This window comes from Dendrobates tinctorius, unplaced genomic scaffold (genome assembly GCF_039654945.1).
Source record: "Dendrobates tinctorius isolate UK_male_01 unplaced genomic scaffold, ASM3965494v1 ptg000064l, whole genome shotgun sequence".
Taxonomy (NCBI): domain Eukaryota; kingdom Metazoa; phylum Chordata; class Amphibia; order Anura; family Dendrobatidae; genus Dendrobates; species Dendrobates tinctorius.
In genome coordinates this window covers 2,963,083-2,982,766 of record NW_027361732.1, presented here as the reverse complement: position 1 = coordinate 2,982,766, position 19,684 = coordinate 2,963,083, and the positions used below count along the sequence as shown (strand labels likewise).

At 49.2% G+C, this 19,684-nt stretch overlaps 1 protein-coding gene across 2 annotated transcripts in view; it reads left to right on the top strand.

Annotated features, from left to right (window-relative positions):
* The first annotated feature begins 906 nt into the window (after positions 1-906).
* ITM2B (integral membrane protein 2B) overlaps positions 907-19,684 on the top strand; it is a 71,626-nt gene continuing 52,848 nt past the window's right edge. The window contains exon 1 of one of the 2 annotated variants that reach the window (XM_073580243.1): positions 907-1,137. In XM_073580243.1, the coding sequence (XP_073436344.1) occupies positions 1,045-1,137 (93 nt within the window). In that variant the 5' untranslated portion in view covers positions 907-1,044. The remainder of the gene's footprint in view (positions 1,138-19,684) is intronic. The other variant, XM_073580244.1, reaches the window with a different exon arrangement.

Here is a 19,684-nt window from a genome sequence, read left to right as displayed (position 1 = left end):
TACCACCGCAACAATAATGGGAGGGCACAGGAGGGACTTACCACCGCAACAATAACGGGAGGGCACAGGAGGGACGTACCACCGCAACAGTAACGGGAGGGCACAGGAGGAACGTACCACCGCAACAATAACGGGAGGGCACAGGAGGAACGTACCACCGCAACAATAACGGGAGGGCACAGGAGGGACGTACCACCGCAACAATAATGGGAGGGCACAGGAGGGACGTACCACCGCAATAATAACAGGAGGGCACAGGACGGACGCTCCCCTTAGCATTACTTCGGGGGTATGGCCCTCCTGTTACTATTAAGGTGGTATGCTCCCCCCTTATTATTACGTCGGTGGTAGGCCCCTTGTTATTTTTACGGTGGTATGTTCCCCTATTATTATTACATTAGTACGCCCCCATTATTATGGTTTTAGCCATTAGGCTATGTGCACACGTTGTGGATTGGTCTGCGGATTTTTTATCTGTGGAACCGCAGGTTCCTACAATGGAGGAGATGGTAAACCGCAGCGGAATCCGCAGAAAGAAGTGACATGTCATTTCTTTTTGCGGATTCAAAACCGCAGCTTTTCCGCAGTTAAAAATCCGCAGCATGTGCACAGCAGAATGTAAATCACATAGACTTACATGCTACTGTACACTGTCTGCAGAACTGCTGTTCTGCTGCGGCAAAAACCGCAGCAGATTCGCAGCAAAAACCTCAGCGTGTGCACATAGCCTTATTATTACGGTAGGACACCCCCATTATTATTATGGTTTTACCCCCCCATTATTGTTACTGTGGTATGTGACCCTGTTATTATAGTGGTACGCCCCCATGTTATTATGATGGTAGGTCCCAGTTTCCTCCTGCTATCTTTCTGGTGGTACGCCCCCTGTAATGGTACGTCCCTCGTGCCCTGCTGTTGTTGTTATGGTGGTACGCTCCGCCTCTCCTCCTCACTTCCATCTCTCGCAGTGTTGTGTTCACAACAAAGAACGGCCGCCTCTCAGTCCCGGAACTCCCGCAGCCGCCGGTGCGGCCTTCAGACAACATGGTGAAATTAGCGTTTAATTCATCGTTGGCGCAAAAGGACGGAAAGAAGGAAGATGAAAACAGCGAGGTGCTGATCATCCCGGAGAGCAAGGTGAGCGCAGGCGGGGATACGGGAGGTGGTCGGTCCCGGGGCCGCGTCCTGCAGTGTCATGGCGGTGAGCGGACAGGTAATGGTGGCTGCCTGCTGCCATGATGGAGGCCGCTATTCCGCCCGCCGCTCAGTTCTCGTGCGCCGTCATTGTGCTGCGGTCTCCTGTGCGGTTCTGACTGTCGCCACGTATGATGTCCCGGGGAGACGCTGCGCCACCTGCGGGCTCAGGTTACCGCTGTCCCGGCAGCGGGGAGGGGGATGGATGTAAAATGGAGGCGGCTGCTGGTGATTATCCGCCGGCGGCGCCGAGATCAGCTGTGTAAGATGGCGGACGGGAGCCGCACGTGTGTGCACTGTGTGCGGCGGTGCCGGCACTGCTCCTCACCTCAGTTTGTGGCATGTAACAACATGGCTGCCAGCGGGGCCGCCTCGTCTGCGTCATTACTGGCCTCAGCGCGGCAGATTTCCCCTGTGATGCATACGTTTCGGCAACAGCAGCCACAGACTGGGCAAGTGTGGGGGGCAGCGGTGGTCTTCACTGTGTAGGGCAGGTGTGGAGCACTGTGGCGGTGGGCAGCGGGCGCCTGTGGTCTAACCCCAATGTCAGCTGTGACCGTGGCATCTACGTGGTGAGATACAGGTGACCCCATGCCAGTCCCCAAAAACTCGAGTATGGGGTGCGGATGGTGGCAAGGTAGCCAGGGCCACTGAAGACGGCGATGTCTGCCATGTTTGTTGTCCTATGAAGCCCAGAGATCGGGACTGTTACAATGTTGATGAGTGTCATACAAGCGAGCGCAGGATCACGTCCCCTAGATTAGAAGGGGACTAATAATAACAAATTATCTATAATATAACGCAGTAAGTGTCACTGTCCAAAGCCTTTATACAGTGCACGTCTGGCTCCAGACAGAATGAGGCAGCTAGCGGTGAGGAGTGTGTATGGCGCCGGAGATGGCGGTACTGTACACACTGGATACCGCTATGTCCGGCGCCATACTTACCTCACCGGGAGGAGCGTTGCCGCGGCGCTTCTCTTCTGCCGGGGCAGGAGTGCTGCCGGAATCGCCCATAGCGTGATCCAGCGCCATTTTACTGAAGACACATTTGCAGTGTGTCTTCAGCAATATGGCGCTGGACAGCGCTATGGACATGCGCGTACTCCGGCACCTGACTTCTCTGGCCTCCACCAGAACGTGACAGCGCTGGAGCAGAGGAAGGAAGGGTGAGTATAAGTGTTTTATTTTTTTTGTATGTGTGCAGTTTAATAAGGGTGAGGGGGCCCATACATATCAGGATAAGGGGGGTGAGGGGACCGTGCGTGCCGGGACTGGGGGGGGGTGAGGGGACCGTGCGTGCGTGCCGGGACTGGGAGGGGGTGAGGGGACCGTGCGTGCGTGCCGGGACTGGGAGGGGGTGAGGGGACCGTGCGTGCGTGCCGGGACTGGGAGGGGGTGAGGGGACCGTGCGTGCGTGCTTGCCGGGACTGGGGGGGGGGGGGGTGAGGGGACCGTGCGTGCCGGGACTGGGGGGGGGGGGTGAGGGGACCGTGCGTGCGTGCCGGGACTGGGGGGGGGGGGTGAGGGGACCGTGCGTGCGTGCCGGGACTGGGGGGGGGGGGTGTGAGGGGACCGTGCGTGCCGGGACTGGGGGGGGGGGTGTGAGGGGACCGTGCGTGCGTGCCGGGACTGGGGGGGGTGTGAGGGGACCGTGCGTGCGTGCCGGGACTGGGGGGGGGGGGGGGGGTGTGAGGGGACCGTGCGTGCGTGCCGGGACTGGGGGGGGGGGGGGGTGTGAGGGGACCGTGCGTGCCGGGACTGGGGGGGGGGGGGGTGTGAGGGGACCGTGCGTGCGTGCCGGGACTGGGTGGGGGGCGGGTGAGGGGACCGTGCGTGCGTGCCGGGATTGAGGGGGGGGGGTGAGGGGACCGTGCGTGCCGGGATTGGGGGGGGGTGAGGGGACCGTGCGTGCCGGGATAGGAGGAGGGCAGCACATTCCAGGATAGGAGACCATATACTAATAAAAACGCTCGCCACCCGGGCGTAGAATGGGTTCATAGCTAATAGGGTAACGGGAATGTATGTGTGTGTGTGTGTGTGTGTGTGTGTGTATATATATATATATATATATATATATATATATATATATATACACTCACTGGCCACTTTATTAGGTACACCATGCTAGTAACGGGTTGGACCCCCTTTTGCCTTCAGAACTGCCTCAATTCTTCGTGGCAGAGATTCAACAAGGTGCTGGAAGCATTCCTCAGAGATTTTGGACCATATTGACATGATGGCATCACACAGTTGGCGCAGATTTGTCGGCTGCACATCCCTGATGCGAATCTCCCGTTCCACCACATCCCAAAGATGCTCTATTGGATTGAGATCTGGTGACTGAGGAGGCCATTTGAGTACAGTAAACTCATTGTCATGTTCAAGAAACCAATCTGAGATGATTCGAGCTTTATGACATGGCGCATTATCCTGCTGAAAGTAGCCATCAGATGTTGGGTACATTGTGGTCATAAAGGGATGGACATGGTCAGCAACAATACTTAGGTAGGCTGTGGCATTGCAACGATGCTCAATTGGTACCAAGGGGCCCAAAGAGTGCCCAGAAAAAATTCCCCACACCATGACACCACCACCACCAGCCTGAACCGTTGATACAAGGCAGGATGGATCCATGCTTTCATGTTGTTTACGCCAAATTCTGACCCTACCATCCGAATGTCGCAGCAGAAATCGAGACTCATCAGACCAGGCAACGTTTTTCCAATCTTCTACTGTCCAATTTCGATGAGCTTGTGCAAATTGTAGCCTCAGTTTCCTGTTCTTAGCTGAGAGGAGTGTTACCCAGTGTGGTCTTCTGCTGCTGTAGCCCATCTGCCTCAAAGTTCGACGCACTGTGCGTTCAGAGATGCTCTTCTGCCTACCTTGGTTGTAACCTGGTGGCAATTTGAGTCACTGTTGCCATTCTATCAGCTCAAACCAGTCTGCCCATTCTCCTCTGACCTCTGGCATCAACATGGCATTTCCGGCCACAGAACTGCCGCTCACTGGATTTTTTTTCTTTTTCGGACCATTCTCTGTAAACCCTAGAGATGGTTGTGCGTGAAAATCCCAGTAGATCAGCAGTTTCTGAAATACTCAGACCAGCCCTTCTGGCACCAACAATCATGCCACGTTCAAAGGCACTCAAATCACCTTTCTTCCCCATACTGATGCTCGGTTTGAACTGCAGGAGATTGTCTTGACCATGTCTACATGCCTAAATGCACTGAGTTGCCGCCATGTGATTGGCTGATTAGAAATTAAGTCTTAACACACAGTTGGACAGGTGTACCTAATAAAGTGGCCAGTGAGTGTGTGTGTATATATATATATATATATATATATAATATATGTGTATGTATTCGGACTGGCCCACAGGGGAATCCACCGGTGGGCCCTTGGTGCAGATCTGGGCCCCCAGCCCCACTGTATGGGCAGTACTTGGCAGAATTGACTTGATTCACTCTGTACAGAAAAAAGCAGCATCTCACAATTCATTAACGAAACTGCCCAGTTTATTATATAGAGGTAAATTTGTGAATGAGGGTAATGGAATATGTGTATGCAGGTGAAAAGTGGGCCCCCAAAGTCAATGTTACTGGTGGGCCCTTGGCACCCCAGTCCGACACTGTGTATGTGTGTGTGTGTGTATATATATATATATATATATATATATATATAATATATATATATATATATATATATATATATAATCTATCTATATCTCTCTTAGTGTATATATGAGTGTGTCTGTATCAAGCCCCGTCCACACGGCCCACGTTGTTAGCGCACACGGGCGGAGACACATTCACCTCGAAAGCCACCCTGCAAAACTCACCGGCTGTGACGTCTCAGCTGCTGCGAGCTACAATCAGGGCCGCCGCCTTCAGAGTATCAGTGCGCGGCAGGCACAGGCCACATCTAGCTCCATTGTGTCTAGAATGGAGTTGGTCCTGTGAGGCATGGCGTCAAGGGAAAGGGAGGAGCCTCATGGATTACACCACTGTGGTCATAACAGGAAGTTACTGTGTGGTGCTGCAGAAGACGTAGGCTATGTATACGATACGCTTTTTTGCAATTAGTGCTGGCGGAGTGTGAGGTGCTGGTGGAGGAGGCGACTATAAAGGAGAAAGGCTGTGCTGCAGAAAAACGCTGTATATAAAGGAGGAGCGTGAGGTGCAGGAGGAGGCTGTGTAAAAAGGAGGAATAAGGCCCCTTTACTGCTGCCGTTAAAGGGAATCTGTCACCTAATTTTTCGTATATGAGATGCGGCCACCGCCATAAGGGGCTTATCTACACCATTCTGTAATGCTGTAGACAGAGGTCGCATTAATGCCTGTCTGGGCGTCTATGACGCATAGGCAGGCGAAAAAACGCCTTCAGATTAGTACGATACGTCCACGGGACGCATCGTTCCAAGCTACAGTGGCAGCGGAGAAAGCGGCGGGGATCAGATTGGAGCAGGCGGGAGCAGGAGGACGCTTGGATGACTCAGCGGTTCCCAGCTCTGTGACCGCGGCGAGAGATGCAGCTTTAGCGACTGTAGGAGCGACCAGAAGACCGGGAGAAGCGGCGATGAAGATATCCGAGGCTGCAGAGGAGGTCCGGTGTTTAGGGGAAGCGGCGGGGAGTCTGACAGCAGCTGCGGGAGCGCCCAGGAACCTGGGGGAGGCGGCGGTGATTTTGTCAGCGGCTGCAAAGGAGGTCGGATATACAGGGGAGGCGGCGGTGAGTCTGTTGGTGGATGCGGGAGCTGCTGGGAATCCAGAGGAGGCAGCGGTGTCTTCTTCAGCGGCTGCGAGAGCAGCCAGAAGACCAGAGAAAGCAGCGGTAAATTTAAAAATGGTCGTGGGAGCGGCTGGGTGCATGGGGGAGGAAGCGGTGCTTTCTTCAGTGGCCGGGAAGTCGGGACAAGTGGCGGCAAATTTAAAAGTGGCTGCTGGACCAGCTGAGAGCATAAGGGAAGCAGCAGTCATCTCTTTAGTGGCTGCGGGAGCAGTCAGAGGAACAAGAGGAGTGGCGGTTAATTCAAATGTGGCTGCAGGAGCAGATAGGAGCATAAAGAAGGAGACAATTATTTCATCAGCGGCTGCAGGAGCAGCCGGAAACCTGGTGGATACGGTGGGGGACTCATTGGCTACCACGGGAAAGAACATATGCTGGAGGTACATAGAGATGAGTGGCTCAGCAGCGGGTACGGGATTTGCTAAGATTTTGACTGATGCAGCGGCAGAACTGGCAGTGACGATAAGAGCAATCACACAACCAGCAGAGATAGGAACAGATGGGAGAGGGGCGCAGTATACTGCGGGGGAGGAGGAGGAGAGGGGCGCAGTATACTGCGGGGGAGGAGGAGGAGAGGGGCGCAGTATACTGCGGGGGAGGAGGAGGAGAGGGGCGCAGTATACTGCGGGGGAGGAGGAGGAGAGGGGCTCACTGACTAATTTTAATTCATACAAATTGCGTACTCCTCCGTGGTGAAAAATACTCCCCAAAAATATTGGGAGGAGTATTTTTACTCCTCTGAAAAATATGTAGCGCGACCTCTGGCTGTAGATAAGCCCCCGATGTAGCCTGAAAGAGAAGACAAACGAGTTATAGTTATACTCACCCAGATGCGGTCCGGGTCCGATGGTTGTCGCGGTCCGATTCAGCGCCTCCCATCTTCTAGTCATGACGTCCTCTTCTTTGCTTCCCTTTCGCGGCTTCGTAATTTTACCTGCAGGATTTAGCAAAATCCGCGCGGAAAAATCCACAGCAAAATCCGCAACGTGTGCATATACCTTAACATGGACCTCCTGGTGAAGTCGGTGTTCGTGCCTGAACAGTAGTTCGGTACAGACGCTGAACTTTACTGTTCGGGTTCGCCCATCTCTAGTAAACAGCAATCTTCAAGTCTGACCACAGTTTCTCAATTGGATTAAGCTCTTGGCTTTGGCTAGGCCACTCCAAAACATTTACAGATTTCCCTTTTAAACCGCTCGAGTGTTGCTTTAGCAGTATGCTTTTGGTCATTGTCTTGTTAGAGGAACCTAAGTTTTGCTTAGGAACATCTCCTCCTTATTTCACACCATCCATCTTCCCTTCGACTCAGACCGTTTTCCCTCTCCTTGCTGCCGAAAAACATCCCTAGAGCATGATTCTGCCATCACCATGTTTCACTGTGGGGATGATGTTTTTGGGGGGTGATGAGCTGTGTTGGTTTGGCGCCTGACTTAATGTTTACCTTTGGTGGCTAAAAAGTTAAATTTTGGTTTTATCTGAGCACGTCACCTTCCTTCGTACATTTGGGGAGTCTCCCACATGTCTTTTGGCAAACACAAAACGAGTCTTACAATTTTTGTGTGTAAGTAAAGGCATTTTTCTGCCCACTCTTCCATAAAGTCCACCTCTATATGGAGTGTAGGGATTATTGTGGTCGTATGGCTAGATACTTCAGTCTGCTTGCCTTTGGGCTCTGTTACCTCTCTCATGCCCTCCTTGCCTGGGCTGAGGGTTTTGGAGGGCGGCCCTCTCTTGGCAAGTTTGTTGTGCTACCATACTACCATGTTCTTTCCATTTGCTGATAATAGATTTGATGGCGCTCCAGGGGATCATCAGGGATTGGGATAAATTTTTTTTTTTTTTTTTTTTTTTTTGTGCTTGACTTGTTTGGAGATCTCCTTGGTCTTCATGGTTTTTTGGTTAGTGCTGCCTCTTAAAGGGGATCTGTCACCCCATTTTTGGGCTATCAGCTGCGGCCAACTACATTAGGGGCTTATCTACAGCACTCTGTAATGCTGTAGATAAGCCCCCAATGTAACCTGAAAGATAAGAAAAAAGAGATTATACTCACCCCGGCATTCGGTCCGGTCCGATGGGTGTAGCCGTCCGTTCCGGTGCCTCCTTCTTGCTTCTGCCTCGGCTCCTGCGCAGGCGTACTTTCACTGCCCTGTTAAGGGCAAAGTAAAGTATTGCAGGCGCCAGGAAAGGTCAGAGAGCTCCGGCGCCTGCGCAGACCTACTTTCTCTGCCCTCAACAGGGCAGAGAAAGTACGCCTGCGCAGAAGCAAGAAGGAGGACGTCATCGTATGAAGATGGGAGGCGCCTGACTGGACCGTGCCACCCCCTGCCCCCCGGGGGGGGCATTGCAGAATGCTGTAGATAAGCCCCTGATGGTTGTGGCCGCAGCTGATAGGCCGAAAATTAGGTGACAGATTCCCTTTAATGGTGTTGCAACCTTAGAATAGGTGTGTGTATATACTTAGAGACCAAGAGTCACTTTGATTGCACACAAGGGGACTTCCTTTCACTATGCATGTGACATATGAAGGTAATTGCGCCAGAAAGTTTTAGGGGCTTCATCACAGAAGGGGTGAATACATGTGCAAATGTGTATTTTTAGTAATTTAATCCCATACATTTAATTTTTGCCTTTTTCTCACTTCACCAATTTAGCCTAAGGGTATATTTCCACGGTCAGGAATGGCTCAGGATTTTACGCAGGTGAAATCTGCACCTGAGGTCACTAGCACGTCACATGCGGTTATTATATGTGTTTTTTTAAGCTAAATAAAGATATACTATTTAACAAAAAAAAAAATTATATAATTTCCTTGTCCAACCTCCTCTTTTACATACTCCATTGAAGAATAGTACACACAGACATATGGGATAGATAGAGATATCCATCTATCTATAGATAATACCAAGCCCGATGTTTAGTAATAAACCTAATAAAATGGTACATAAAGAGTTAGATACACACTCACTTACTCTGCGTTAGGCCGGAGTCAGATATGCGAGAAACTTGCAAGAGTCTCGCATGTCAATACTAGGCACTGCCACCGGCACTCAGACTGGAGCGTGCGAGTGCATAGAAATACACTGCCAAGTATTGACATGTGAGACTTGGGCGAGTTTCTCGCATTTCTGACCCTGGCCTAATATGTAATGTCCTTTCCTTTTTAGTTACAAAAAAAAAAAAAATGGCATGGGCTCCCGCGCAATTTTCTGCGCCAGAGAGGGAAAGCAGATGGCGGGGGCTGATATTTATAGCCTGGGAAGGGGTTAATACCCATGGAGGTTCCCAGGCTATGAATATCAGCCCGCAGCTAGCCTTTCTGGCTATTAAAATAGGGCCCCCCCCCCCCCCCCCCCCCCAAAAAAAAAAATGACGTGGGGTCCCCCTATAATTTATAGCCAGAAAGGCTAATCAGAAAGCTGCAGGCTGATATTCATAGCCTAGAGAAGGTCAATGGATATTGGACCCCCCCCCCCCCCCCCCGCTACAAACACCAGCCGTCCCAGAAATGGCGCATCTCTGAGATTTGCCAATGCCGGCGCTCAGCCTCTCTTCCCACTGCCGTGTAGTAGTGGCATATGTGGTTAATAAGGGGTTAATGTCACCTTTGATTGTAAGGTGACATTGACGCTTCTCCATTATTAAACAGGCTTAATAAGACACCTATCTATAATTAATCCTATAATTAAAGGGTTAAAAAAAAGACAGCCAAAAAAAAGTATTTTAATGAAATAAAACACAGCACAGTTTTCCATATTTTTATTGCACGCTCAAATCCAAGCGAAGCCATATAGATCTCCTGGAGAGAAAAAAATAAAATAACAAACCAACACACATACTTCCTGTTCTGACGTAGTCCATTTAATCACGAGTGTCCCACGACGAGTCCAGTTCTGCCTCATCTGGATGCAGGACATCCGGATATAGCAGAGCTTGTAGATGACAATCGGAGATCTCCGGCAGTCACCTACACTGTAGTTCTCAGGGTCAGCTGACCGTGAGAACTTGCCTAGTGACCGGAGATAACCCCTGGTCAAGTGCATGGCAGTTCTCGCGATAACTTAGCTTATCGCGAGAACTGCAGTGGACGTGGACTTCCGGCGGCAGGACAGGTAAAGGGCATGTCACACTAAGAGATATCGCTAGCAATATCGCTGTAACTAGTGACGTTATAGCGATATTGCTAGCGATATCGCTATGTCTGATACTTACCTACGACCGGCTCCCCCGCTGGTAATCGCTGATCGCGCGAGAACGTTCAGGACTGTTTCTCGTCGTCTGCTTCCTGTGGCGCTTCCTGCTGTGAGGACGAGCGACGCGTGGAGCCGGGCGGGAGGACGCAGGATCGCCTGGTGTGACAGGTAAGTAGCGACCCCTGTCCCCAGCGATGTCGCCTATGTGGCAGCTCACTAGCGACCACTTAGCGATGTACCAGCGATCCTGACCGTGTCATATCGCTGGTTGGGATCGCTGGTACATCGCTAAGTGTGACAGTACCTTTAGACCTTTATTTAAATTAGTACACATACTTAGTAAGCTGCGTTTACGCAGTTATTACGCATGTGACTAATCATTAGATGCGGTTTTACCACATCTAATGACAATCTATGGTAAATTTAGGTGTTCCGTTGCCGCATTGTAAACAGACGTGCTGCGTTCTGGAAAGATGCGCCGCATGTCCGTTTATGTGGGTCTGCCGTCTGCGTCTTTAAACGCATAGTGTAGACGGGATTTCATGAAATCCCCTCCACTATGCTGTAACATCTGGACGCTGCGTGTTTGATGCTGCGGTTGTACGCAGTGTCAAACACGCAGCGTTTCCTGACCGTGGACACATACCCTTAATAGTACTGATGCATGACTCACAAATTGGATTTTGACATAATTTAATCGCTGGCTGTAATGTAACTGGTTAAAAAAAACCAAGGGGGGTAGTGGTGAATTCTTTCGCAAACCACTGCAGAATGCTTGAGAATGTAACAGTGCAGAGCATGAGAGTTGGGACAGTTCCAAAAGCAGTTTGTGGCTGAGGTGGCCGGCTGTAACTGGGAAGCTGTAGGGGATCTCACCGCTTCCGGTTGTATTTTTCTGTACTCTGGGGGATTATGTTCACATTGTCATGACATCTACAGTCGGTTCTATTACATCAGTCTAATTCTCAGTGGTGACCATTATCCTTATGAGCTTTCATAATAAAAAAATAAACACGTTTTACAAGTGGCCGATTCAGAATTAGTCAGGAGTGAAGTTTGCACTTGCTGTGTTACTGATAAGGCCGGGCATACATATGTCATGTGTCACTGCTGCAGGCTCAGGGAGTAAAGACGTATGGAAGCAGTTCATCTCTCGTTTACTCCCTCACTGCCCGATGATGGCACTGGATGTGAACTTCCCCGACTGTTGGCACGCTAATTGTTGTTGTTGGATCCGGCCTCATGGTGTCGTCCTGGTGACATGTGAGCAGGGCGCTGTGAATTTAGGATCATCTACAATGCAGCAGGGCGAGGTGGTGGCATCGGTGCTTACAATTAGTCTGAACTGCACCATAGGAAGCATCAGGCATTTCAGTTTCCGGTTAACTCATTGGGTATTCTCCGTAACATGGCGTTGCCCAGAAGTAGACGAGTTCTTTGTAAACTATCTGCATGCTGTGCAATAGATGTGGACCTCCCACTATTAACAGAAGCTCTCAATAGGGGAAAAAAGCTCCCTAAATCACTGAGAGGGGTCATTCTACAGTGCCATGTATTTCCCGACCTCCCCAGGGGCCTGGTCATGTGATCACGCTGCGGTCACCGGCTGATATGGCTGTAAATGACTTGTTACTCTCCCTTTGGGCTTCCTTGCTTGTTAGATAAGTGACCTAAGCATAAGCTGATTACTGGAACTACAGCAATCAACTGCCAATGGTGCAGGAGTCCAGTGCTGGCTATTAACCCCTTAACGTCCGGAGCTTTTTTCGGTTTTGCGTTTTCATTTTTCGCTCCTTCTTCTCAGAGCCATAACTTTTTTTTATTTTTCCGTCAATATGGCCATGTGAGGGCTTATTTTCTGCTGGACGAGTTGTACTCTTGAACGACACCATTGGTTTTACCATGTCGTGTACTCGAAAACGGGGAAAAAAAAATCCAAGTGCAGTGAAATTGCAAAAAAAGTGCAATCTCACACATGTTTTTTGTTTGGCTTTTTTGCTAGATTCACTAAATGCTAAAAGTGACCGGTAATTACAAGTTCAGACACCAGACATGTCTAAAATCTTTTTTATCGAAGTGGTGAAAAAAATTTCCAAACTTTGCTTTAAAAAAAACCCCCCAAAATTGTGCTATTTTCCGAGACCCATAGCGTCTCTCCATTTTTCGTGATCTGGGGTTGCGTGAGGGCTTATTTTTTGTGCGCCGAGCTGATGTTTTTAAGGATATTATTTATGTGCAGATACATCCTTTTGATCGCCAATTATTGCATTTTAATGCAATGTCGCGGTGACCAAAAAAACGTAATTCTACGCCGTTTAGCGTTCAGGTTAAACCTTTTTTTTTTTTTTTTTATTATATTTTGAAGGGGGCGAAAGCCTAAATCGCCTCCCTATGTGCCCATGTTATTTTGTGAACTTATATTCCCTTAAAACTTTACTTTTAATGATATATTAAAAAGAACACCTGTTCCTGTGAAAAAAATGGAACAAAATCCACACTAGTTAACAATAATAGAAAACTATAGAAAAAAGCCCTACAAAAGGACTACGATAACCTGTCTTAACACCTTCCTTGCCGTGGAGGTTGGCACCCTAGAAGAAACGATTTTTTGGTGCCCCCACTCAACGTCTACTTACCCTATCTCACCCTAGATAAAAAGGTGGGAAAACAATAATTTGATAGGAAGGGGATGAAGTAAGAAGGAAGGTAGACACAAACCTTTTTGTAGAGAAAGATAATGAAAGTCTAAAAATATATGCACGTGGAGAACTAGCATATAAAAGGCTAAACGGCCTATAGATGCTAAATAGCAAATAACACCCCAACATACGTGGACCACATTGCACAATGAAAAGACGTGATCATAATAGGAGAATACTAAATGTACATAGCCAAAAAAAGGAGTGATAAACTAATATCTCCAAGTGGCCCACAAAAGAGGTACACAATAGAGATAGCTAAGTAATCCTTATGACCCCATGCAGTAATTAACACGTAGATCGCCTATATGTAGCAGAATTACAGCATTGCTATGAGCCCCAACCACCATCTCATCAACAACCATGGAGGGCTCTAAGACCTCAGGTTCTTATGGCAACGCATTGCTGACCCCCGATCACGTGACGGGGGTCGGCGATGCGCTTATTTCCAGTTGCGCGACCGGAAGCTCTAGTTAAAGCCCGCTGTCAGTGTTTGACAGCGGGATTTAGCTAGTTAATAGGTGTGGGCGGATCGCGATTCCTCTCCCGTCTATTGCTGACATGTCGCGGCTTTGAGGTGGCCTCACCGCCGGAGCCCACCTCAAAGCGGGGGATACCGACCGCTGACACAATAGTACGTCAGCGGTCGTTAAGGGGTTAAACACCTTCGCAGCACGTAACAGAGCAATGAAGCATTAGGCTGAGTTCACACGTCAACTCTGCATGTGTTTTTTTTTTTTTTTGTTTTTTTTGTTTTTTTTTTTCCTCTGCATGTTTTCTGCAGGTGTTGATATCATAATCTATATATACTACTCAAAAAAATAAAGGGAATACTTAAAGGGAATCTGTCACCTCATTTTTGGGCTAATCAGGTGCGGCCCCAGATGTAACTTGAAAGATAAGAAAAACGAGTTAGATTATACTCACCGTGGGGTGGGATCCGGTGCGGTGGGCGTTAAGATCCAGTCTGGCGCCTCCCATCTTCTAGCGATGACGTCCTCCTCCTTGCTCCTGCGCAAGCGTCCTTTATCTACAGAATGCTGTAGATAAGCCCCTGATGGTGGTGGCCGCATCTCATAGGCCAAAAATGAGGTGACAAATTTTGTTTAAAGGGAATCTAAGGGTCCCGTTTCACATAGCGACGCACCAGCGATCCCGACAACGATGCAACCTGGTAAGGATCGCTGGTGCGTTGTCACACAGCAGCTATTGTGAACGATTCCCGCCTGCGTCCCTGAGTTCTGCGTCGCCAACGACATCGCTCGTCGGAGTCAAACACAGCGATGCATGCTGGCCAGCGGGACGCCTACGATGAAAAAATGGCCCAGGACTTTCGAGCACGATCAGCGATATCCAGTGGGGGGGCCGTCACCGCTACGTGTCACATGTGGCGAGATCGCTGTTGCGTCAAAATCGGTGACGCATCAGCGATCTCGCTATGTGAGACGGAGCCTTAACTCCAGGTCAGTCACACTTCTGTGAAATCGACACTGATTGTGATTCAATTTCTCCTGCTGTTGTGCAAATGGGGAAAAAACAACAGGTAGAAGTGATAGGAAGGTCAATAACATTCATGTGTCTGCTCAGTGTCTAGGGTTCCCTTTATTTTTTATTTTTTGAGCAGTGTATATAAAACTCAATCTGTAGTAGCCCACTCTATACAAATCCACAGTTCTCATCCGATTTGGCTGAAATTTGGCATGCCCCCTCTCCACCCACAGGAGCAGAATACTGCACACGTTAAATCTCGCTAGCGTCCCCCCCGTCATGATATTGGGGCCCCCAGAAGTTAGGCCCTATACATATAATGGAGAAATGTGCAGGTGAAAGTAAAAGTGCTGAGGGGAAAACAACAGTTGTGACTGACAGGGACGGATTATAGTGAAGGTGCCAAAGAGTCGCTGCTAAAGGGGCCGCACCACAACACACAAACATTTCACAAATGTCATACAAACCTCACACACAAAGCACACATACACCAACCCACAAGCACAACACCACACAAACACCAGACCATTCTAGACACATACAACACAAACACCTCCCCAAAAATACCACATGCACAGACGCACACACTCAGATGGACGAACACAACTGAGTAGCAATATTGCTCAGGCGAAAAATGCCTCCTAGTAAGATTGACATTATTGCCTACGATACAGGGAGCTTTCATCACTGACGCTGCTGAGGTAAAGTGAAAGCTGCGCTCTGATTGGGAAACTAGACAAGTCTGCCTGTGAGGCGGTTTTCATTACTGAGATGTGGGCTCCTTCAGGTCATAGTAATACTGTGAGAGCTGTAAAGTCTCATGCCCAATGTTATTGAAGCCACTATTCTTATGAGAAACTCTAAGGCTGTGTGCCCACATTGCGTTTTTGCCGCTTAAACGCATTCTCATGCAATCCTATGGGATTCCGCAGTTGCTGTGCTAATGCTGCGGATTGTACCGCTGCGGAATCGCATAGTGGTAAAATCCGCAACATGTCCATTCTGCGATGCTTGGAAAGCGCAAGCATTCTGCAAGCTAAAAACGCTTGTGTTTTGCGGGAAAAAGCATGTGAATTCCACATGCGTTTTACCCGTGGCGTGGGGTTGCGGAAATGTTGCCGACAATTCTGCAGCATTTCTGCAACGTGGGCACATAGCCTTAGGGAGCAAATGTTTCCATTCCGCATATTCCTTTGCTACCAAGCGACATGCCCTACAATTTTAAGCATCTGCAGTTCCCAATCCATTGCATTTGCTATGACTATAAACAAAGCACAAGGTCAATCACTTAAAGTAGCCAGCATTAATTTGGAGAGCCCGTGTTTTTCACATGGACAGTTGTACATTGCTTGCTCTAGAGTGGGTGACCCCAAAAATCTTTTATATATGCACCTGAAGGTAAAACCAGAAACATTGTTTACCAAAAAGCATTACAATAGATAGTTGTTTAACTGTAAACCAATTTTACTCTTTCGTCTGTGAACTACATATAAATTACACTGGAGGCAGGGGGGCAGGGTTGCATTATGTTGTTAATTGGGTGTAAATGTTTTATATGTGTGTGTAAGGTGCATACATTTTCATTTTTGTTAAAAAAAAAAAAAAAAAAAAAGTTCAAAATAGTTGTAATAGTTTATACTGCATAATATGTATTGAATATGTAAAATCAATAAAAATGTTGAAATAAAATAGTTGTTGTTCACATCAATTTTACGGCAAATTAGTAAAATGCCAAAATAATAAAAATTTAAAGTGGGGGGAAAAAAATTACTGTAGCACTCGAAAATGTCAATTTCATGGTGACGCTGAAAATTTTACTTTAACTACCATAACCAACAATTTAACATATTTTCCGCGAGCGAAGCCAACTACTAGTGCACAGTAAAACTGTCCTGATTATTGCATGATTCAGACATTGGCTGTATTATCTCAGGTATGTTCGACTCTGAAACACTGCAATGTTTCAGTGAAATCCCTATCTTAACAGGCAGTAGCTTCCTACTGCCCGGGATTGTCAGGTCTTTGCGTGTATGTGTGTGTAGGGAGAGACCTGCCACAGTGGACCCACATGTCTGACTAGTCTGCAGCGCAATCACAGTACCAGGCGGCTTTTAAGGCTGAGTTCACACGTGGTGGTTTTTTTTTTTTGCGCTTCCGCGGCGGTTTTAACCGCACAATTTTGCCGCGAAAACACTGAAAATGAGCATCCCATGCATTCCTATGGGATTCCGCAATGCTGTGCTAATGCTGCGGTTTTTACCACGGCGGAATCGGTTCGCTGTAAAAAACGCAGCATGCTCATTAATTTTGCGGAATCGCGGCGATCCCGCACCCATAGGAATGCATTGTTCTGCTTACTTTCCGCGTGTGGCTGTGCACACCATGCGAAAAGTAAGCAGAACAATTGCGGATGGTACCCACGGTCCGGAGGAGAGGAGACTGTCCTCCGGGCTTTGGGTACCATATCCATGTAAAAAATAGAATTTAAAATTAAAAAATATTGCTATTCTCACCCTCCGGCGTCCCGCGTAGCCTTCCCGCCTCTCTCCGCGCTCCCGTTCCCAGTAATCCTTTGCGAAAATGCCCGTGATGGGGCGACGTCATCGCGAATGACCGCGAGACGTCACGATCCCGCAAGAACTTAGTCATCGTGGGCGTTTAAGCAAAGGATTACTGGGAACGGGAGCGTGGAGAGAGGCGGGAAGGCTGTGCGGGACGTCAGAAGGTAAGAATAACACCATTTTTTATTTTTTTTACATTTTATCTTTTACTACTGATGCTGCATAGGCGGCCTCAGTAGTAAAAAGTTGGTCACACTTGTCAAACAATATGTTTTGACGAGTGTGACCAACCTGTCAATTAGTTCTCCAAGCGATGCTACAGATCGCTTGGAAAACGCTAGCATTTTGCAAGCTAATTACGCTTGCAAAATGCTAGTTTTATCGCGGGAATTTAAAATGCGATTTTCCAGCGGAATGGAATTCCGGAACTCTCGCGGTAATTTCAGCAAAAGTTCTGCTACGTGTGAACCCAGCCGAAAGGGAACCTGTCACCCCCCCCCCCCCACGGTGTTTTTCCGTTAAAGAGCCACCTTCAGCAGCACTAAGGCTGCGTTCTGTGAAGGTGGCTCTTCTTTTTCTGACCCCCAGTAATGCCAAATTGACATTTATAATTAGCTACTCATACCTGTAATGTTTCCCTCAGGTATATTGTGTCACCCAGTATCAGCAGCCTACCATCCGTCAATCATGCCTGTCCGAGGCCTCGGCGCCGCCACGATCTGTCCATCATGATGCCCCGTGTGTCGTTGCCTCCTCTTGATTTGAATCCCAGGGCATGCGCAATGCTCGCTGCCCGAGAACCGACATCAGGCTATTGCGCCTGCGCCTGCGTGTTGTGGAGGCCCCAGATCCCGCCCCGCAGTGTGTTATGATGTATTCACACTGTGGGGCTGGGGCCTCCGCAACACGCAGGCGCAATAGCCTGATGTCGGTTCTCAGGCAGCGCTCACTGCGCATGCCTGAGAACATTTGGGATTCAAATCGAGGCAGCGCAGCACTGGGCATGGACAGGCATGATTTATGGATGGTAGGCAGCTGATAGAGGGGGACACAACATACCTGTGGGACACATTACAGGTATGAGGACCTAATTATAAAAGTTAAAATTTATTCGGTCGTCCATGACAGCACCACCTGAGAGAGGGGATCCGCCCTTCAGGAATAGGAAATCCTACAGATACATAAGGGCGGCACCTCTCTCATCAGTTGGTTTCCTGGAGGACAGGATTCTCTACAGATCTTACTATCATGGAACGAGGAATCCCCTGGCCGGCTGTCCGACTCAGGTAGCGGGGGGGTCTCCTACCTCGGTCCATGCGGGGTCCCCTGGATGCGCCACGGTGGGCCGGTGCAGGGCTCCACGACGGTGTGCGGAGCAGGTGGGAGCGGGGTCCGGAGGATGCCCGTCTCCAGTGCCGGCAGGTACGTAGGAGTTTCCCCCCGGATCCCCAATTCCTGGCCCTCCTAGTGCGGTCGCCCCACGGTCCGGGTTGCGGTCTGGGGCCGGCTGCTGAGGCTTGGTGGCGCGGGCAGGGAGGGCCGGGCGGATGGTGCTGTGTCGCTGTCTGTCTGCGCGCCCGGCGCGTTCACAGGCGGTGGACTTCCTAAGCCGCAACCTTCTAAGACAAGGGGAATGGTCCTTAAAAACCTCCATCTTCGACCTGATCGTACAAAAATGGCGGCCAGAAGTGGACGTCTTCACCACCAGGGAGAACAGGAAGGTGTCTCAGTTTTGCTCTCTAAATCCCAGAGAAAGGCCTCTGGCAGTAGACGCTCTTCTGCTAAAATGGGACTTCAGGCTAGAGTATGCCTTCCCTCCCCTGTCTCTTCTACCCTTGGTGATGAAAAAAGTCAAGAAGGACTAGGTGAAAATTATAGTGATTGCCCCGTTTTGGCCCAGGAGGGCATGGTTCTCATGTCTCAGGACCATGTCGGTGTCCGACCCATGGGTCCTACCAGACATCCCAGATCTCCTATCCCAGGGCCCAGTTTACCATTCTCAGGTGGCTGGCCTACATCTGACGGCGTGGATTTTGAACGGTCACTACTAAAGGGGAGAGGTTTTTTCCCCAGCCCTAATTAACACCCTGCTTAAGAGCAGAAAACCAATTACAACCAAAATCTACGTTAGGATCTGGAAAAGATTCCTTCAAGTTTCAGGAATAGTAGCTGGGCAGTCCGCGCAGATCCTAGAATTCTTGCAAAGAGGTCTGGACATGGGGCTTTCCACCAGCACCCTTTTAAAGTACAGGTGTCAGCCTTAGGGGCCCTTTTTAACTGCAAAATCGCCAGTAACTATTGGATCAATAGATGTATTAAGGCAACAAGCAGGTCCAGACCGGTGGTAAGAAATAAATTTATGCCATGGGATCTGAACCTAGTCCTCACAGCCATGACAGAGGCCCCGTTTGAGCCTATCTCATCAGCCTCCACAAAAAACCTGTCTCTCAAAGTGGCTCTTCTGGTAGTGTTGACATCAGCCCATAGAGTAAGTGACATCCAGGCGTTATCTAGACTTCCTCCTTACATACAATTCAGGGACGACAGGGTAATTCTTACACCCGATCCAGCATACTTGCCTAAAGTTGCCTCCAGTTTCCATAGAACACAGGAGATAGTCATTCCTCCCTAATCCCACGAACGAAAAGGAAAGGAAACTACACACTCTAGACGTTAGGAGGTCGTCTCCTAGAGTACCTGGCAGTTACCGACCCCTGGAAAAAAGACAATGCCTTGTTTATCTCCTATCGGGGCACTAGGGAGGG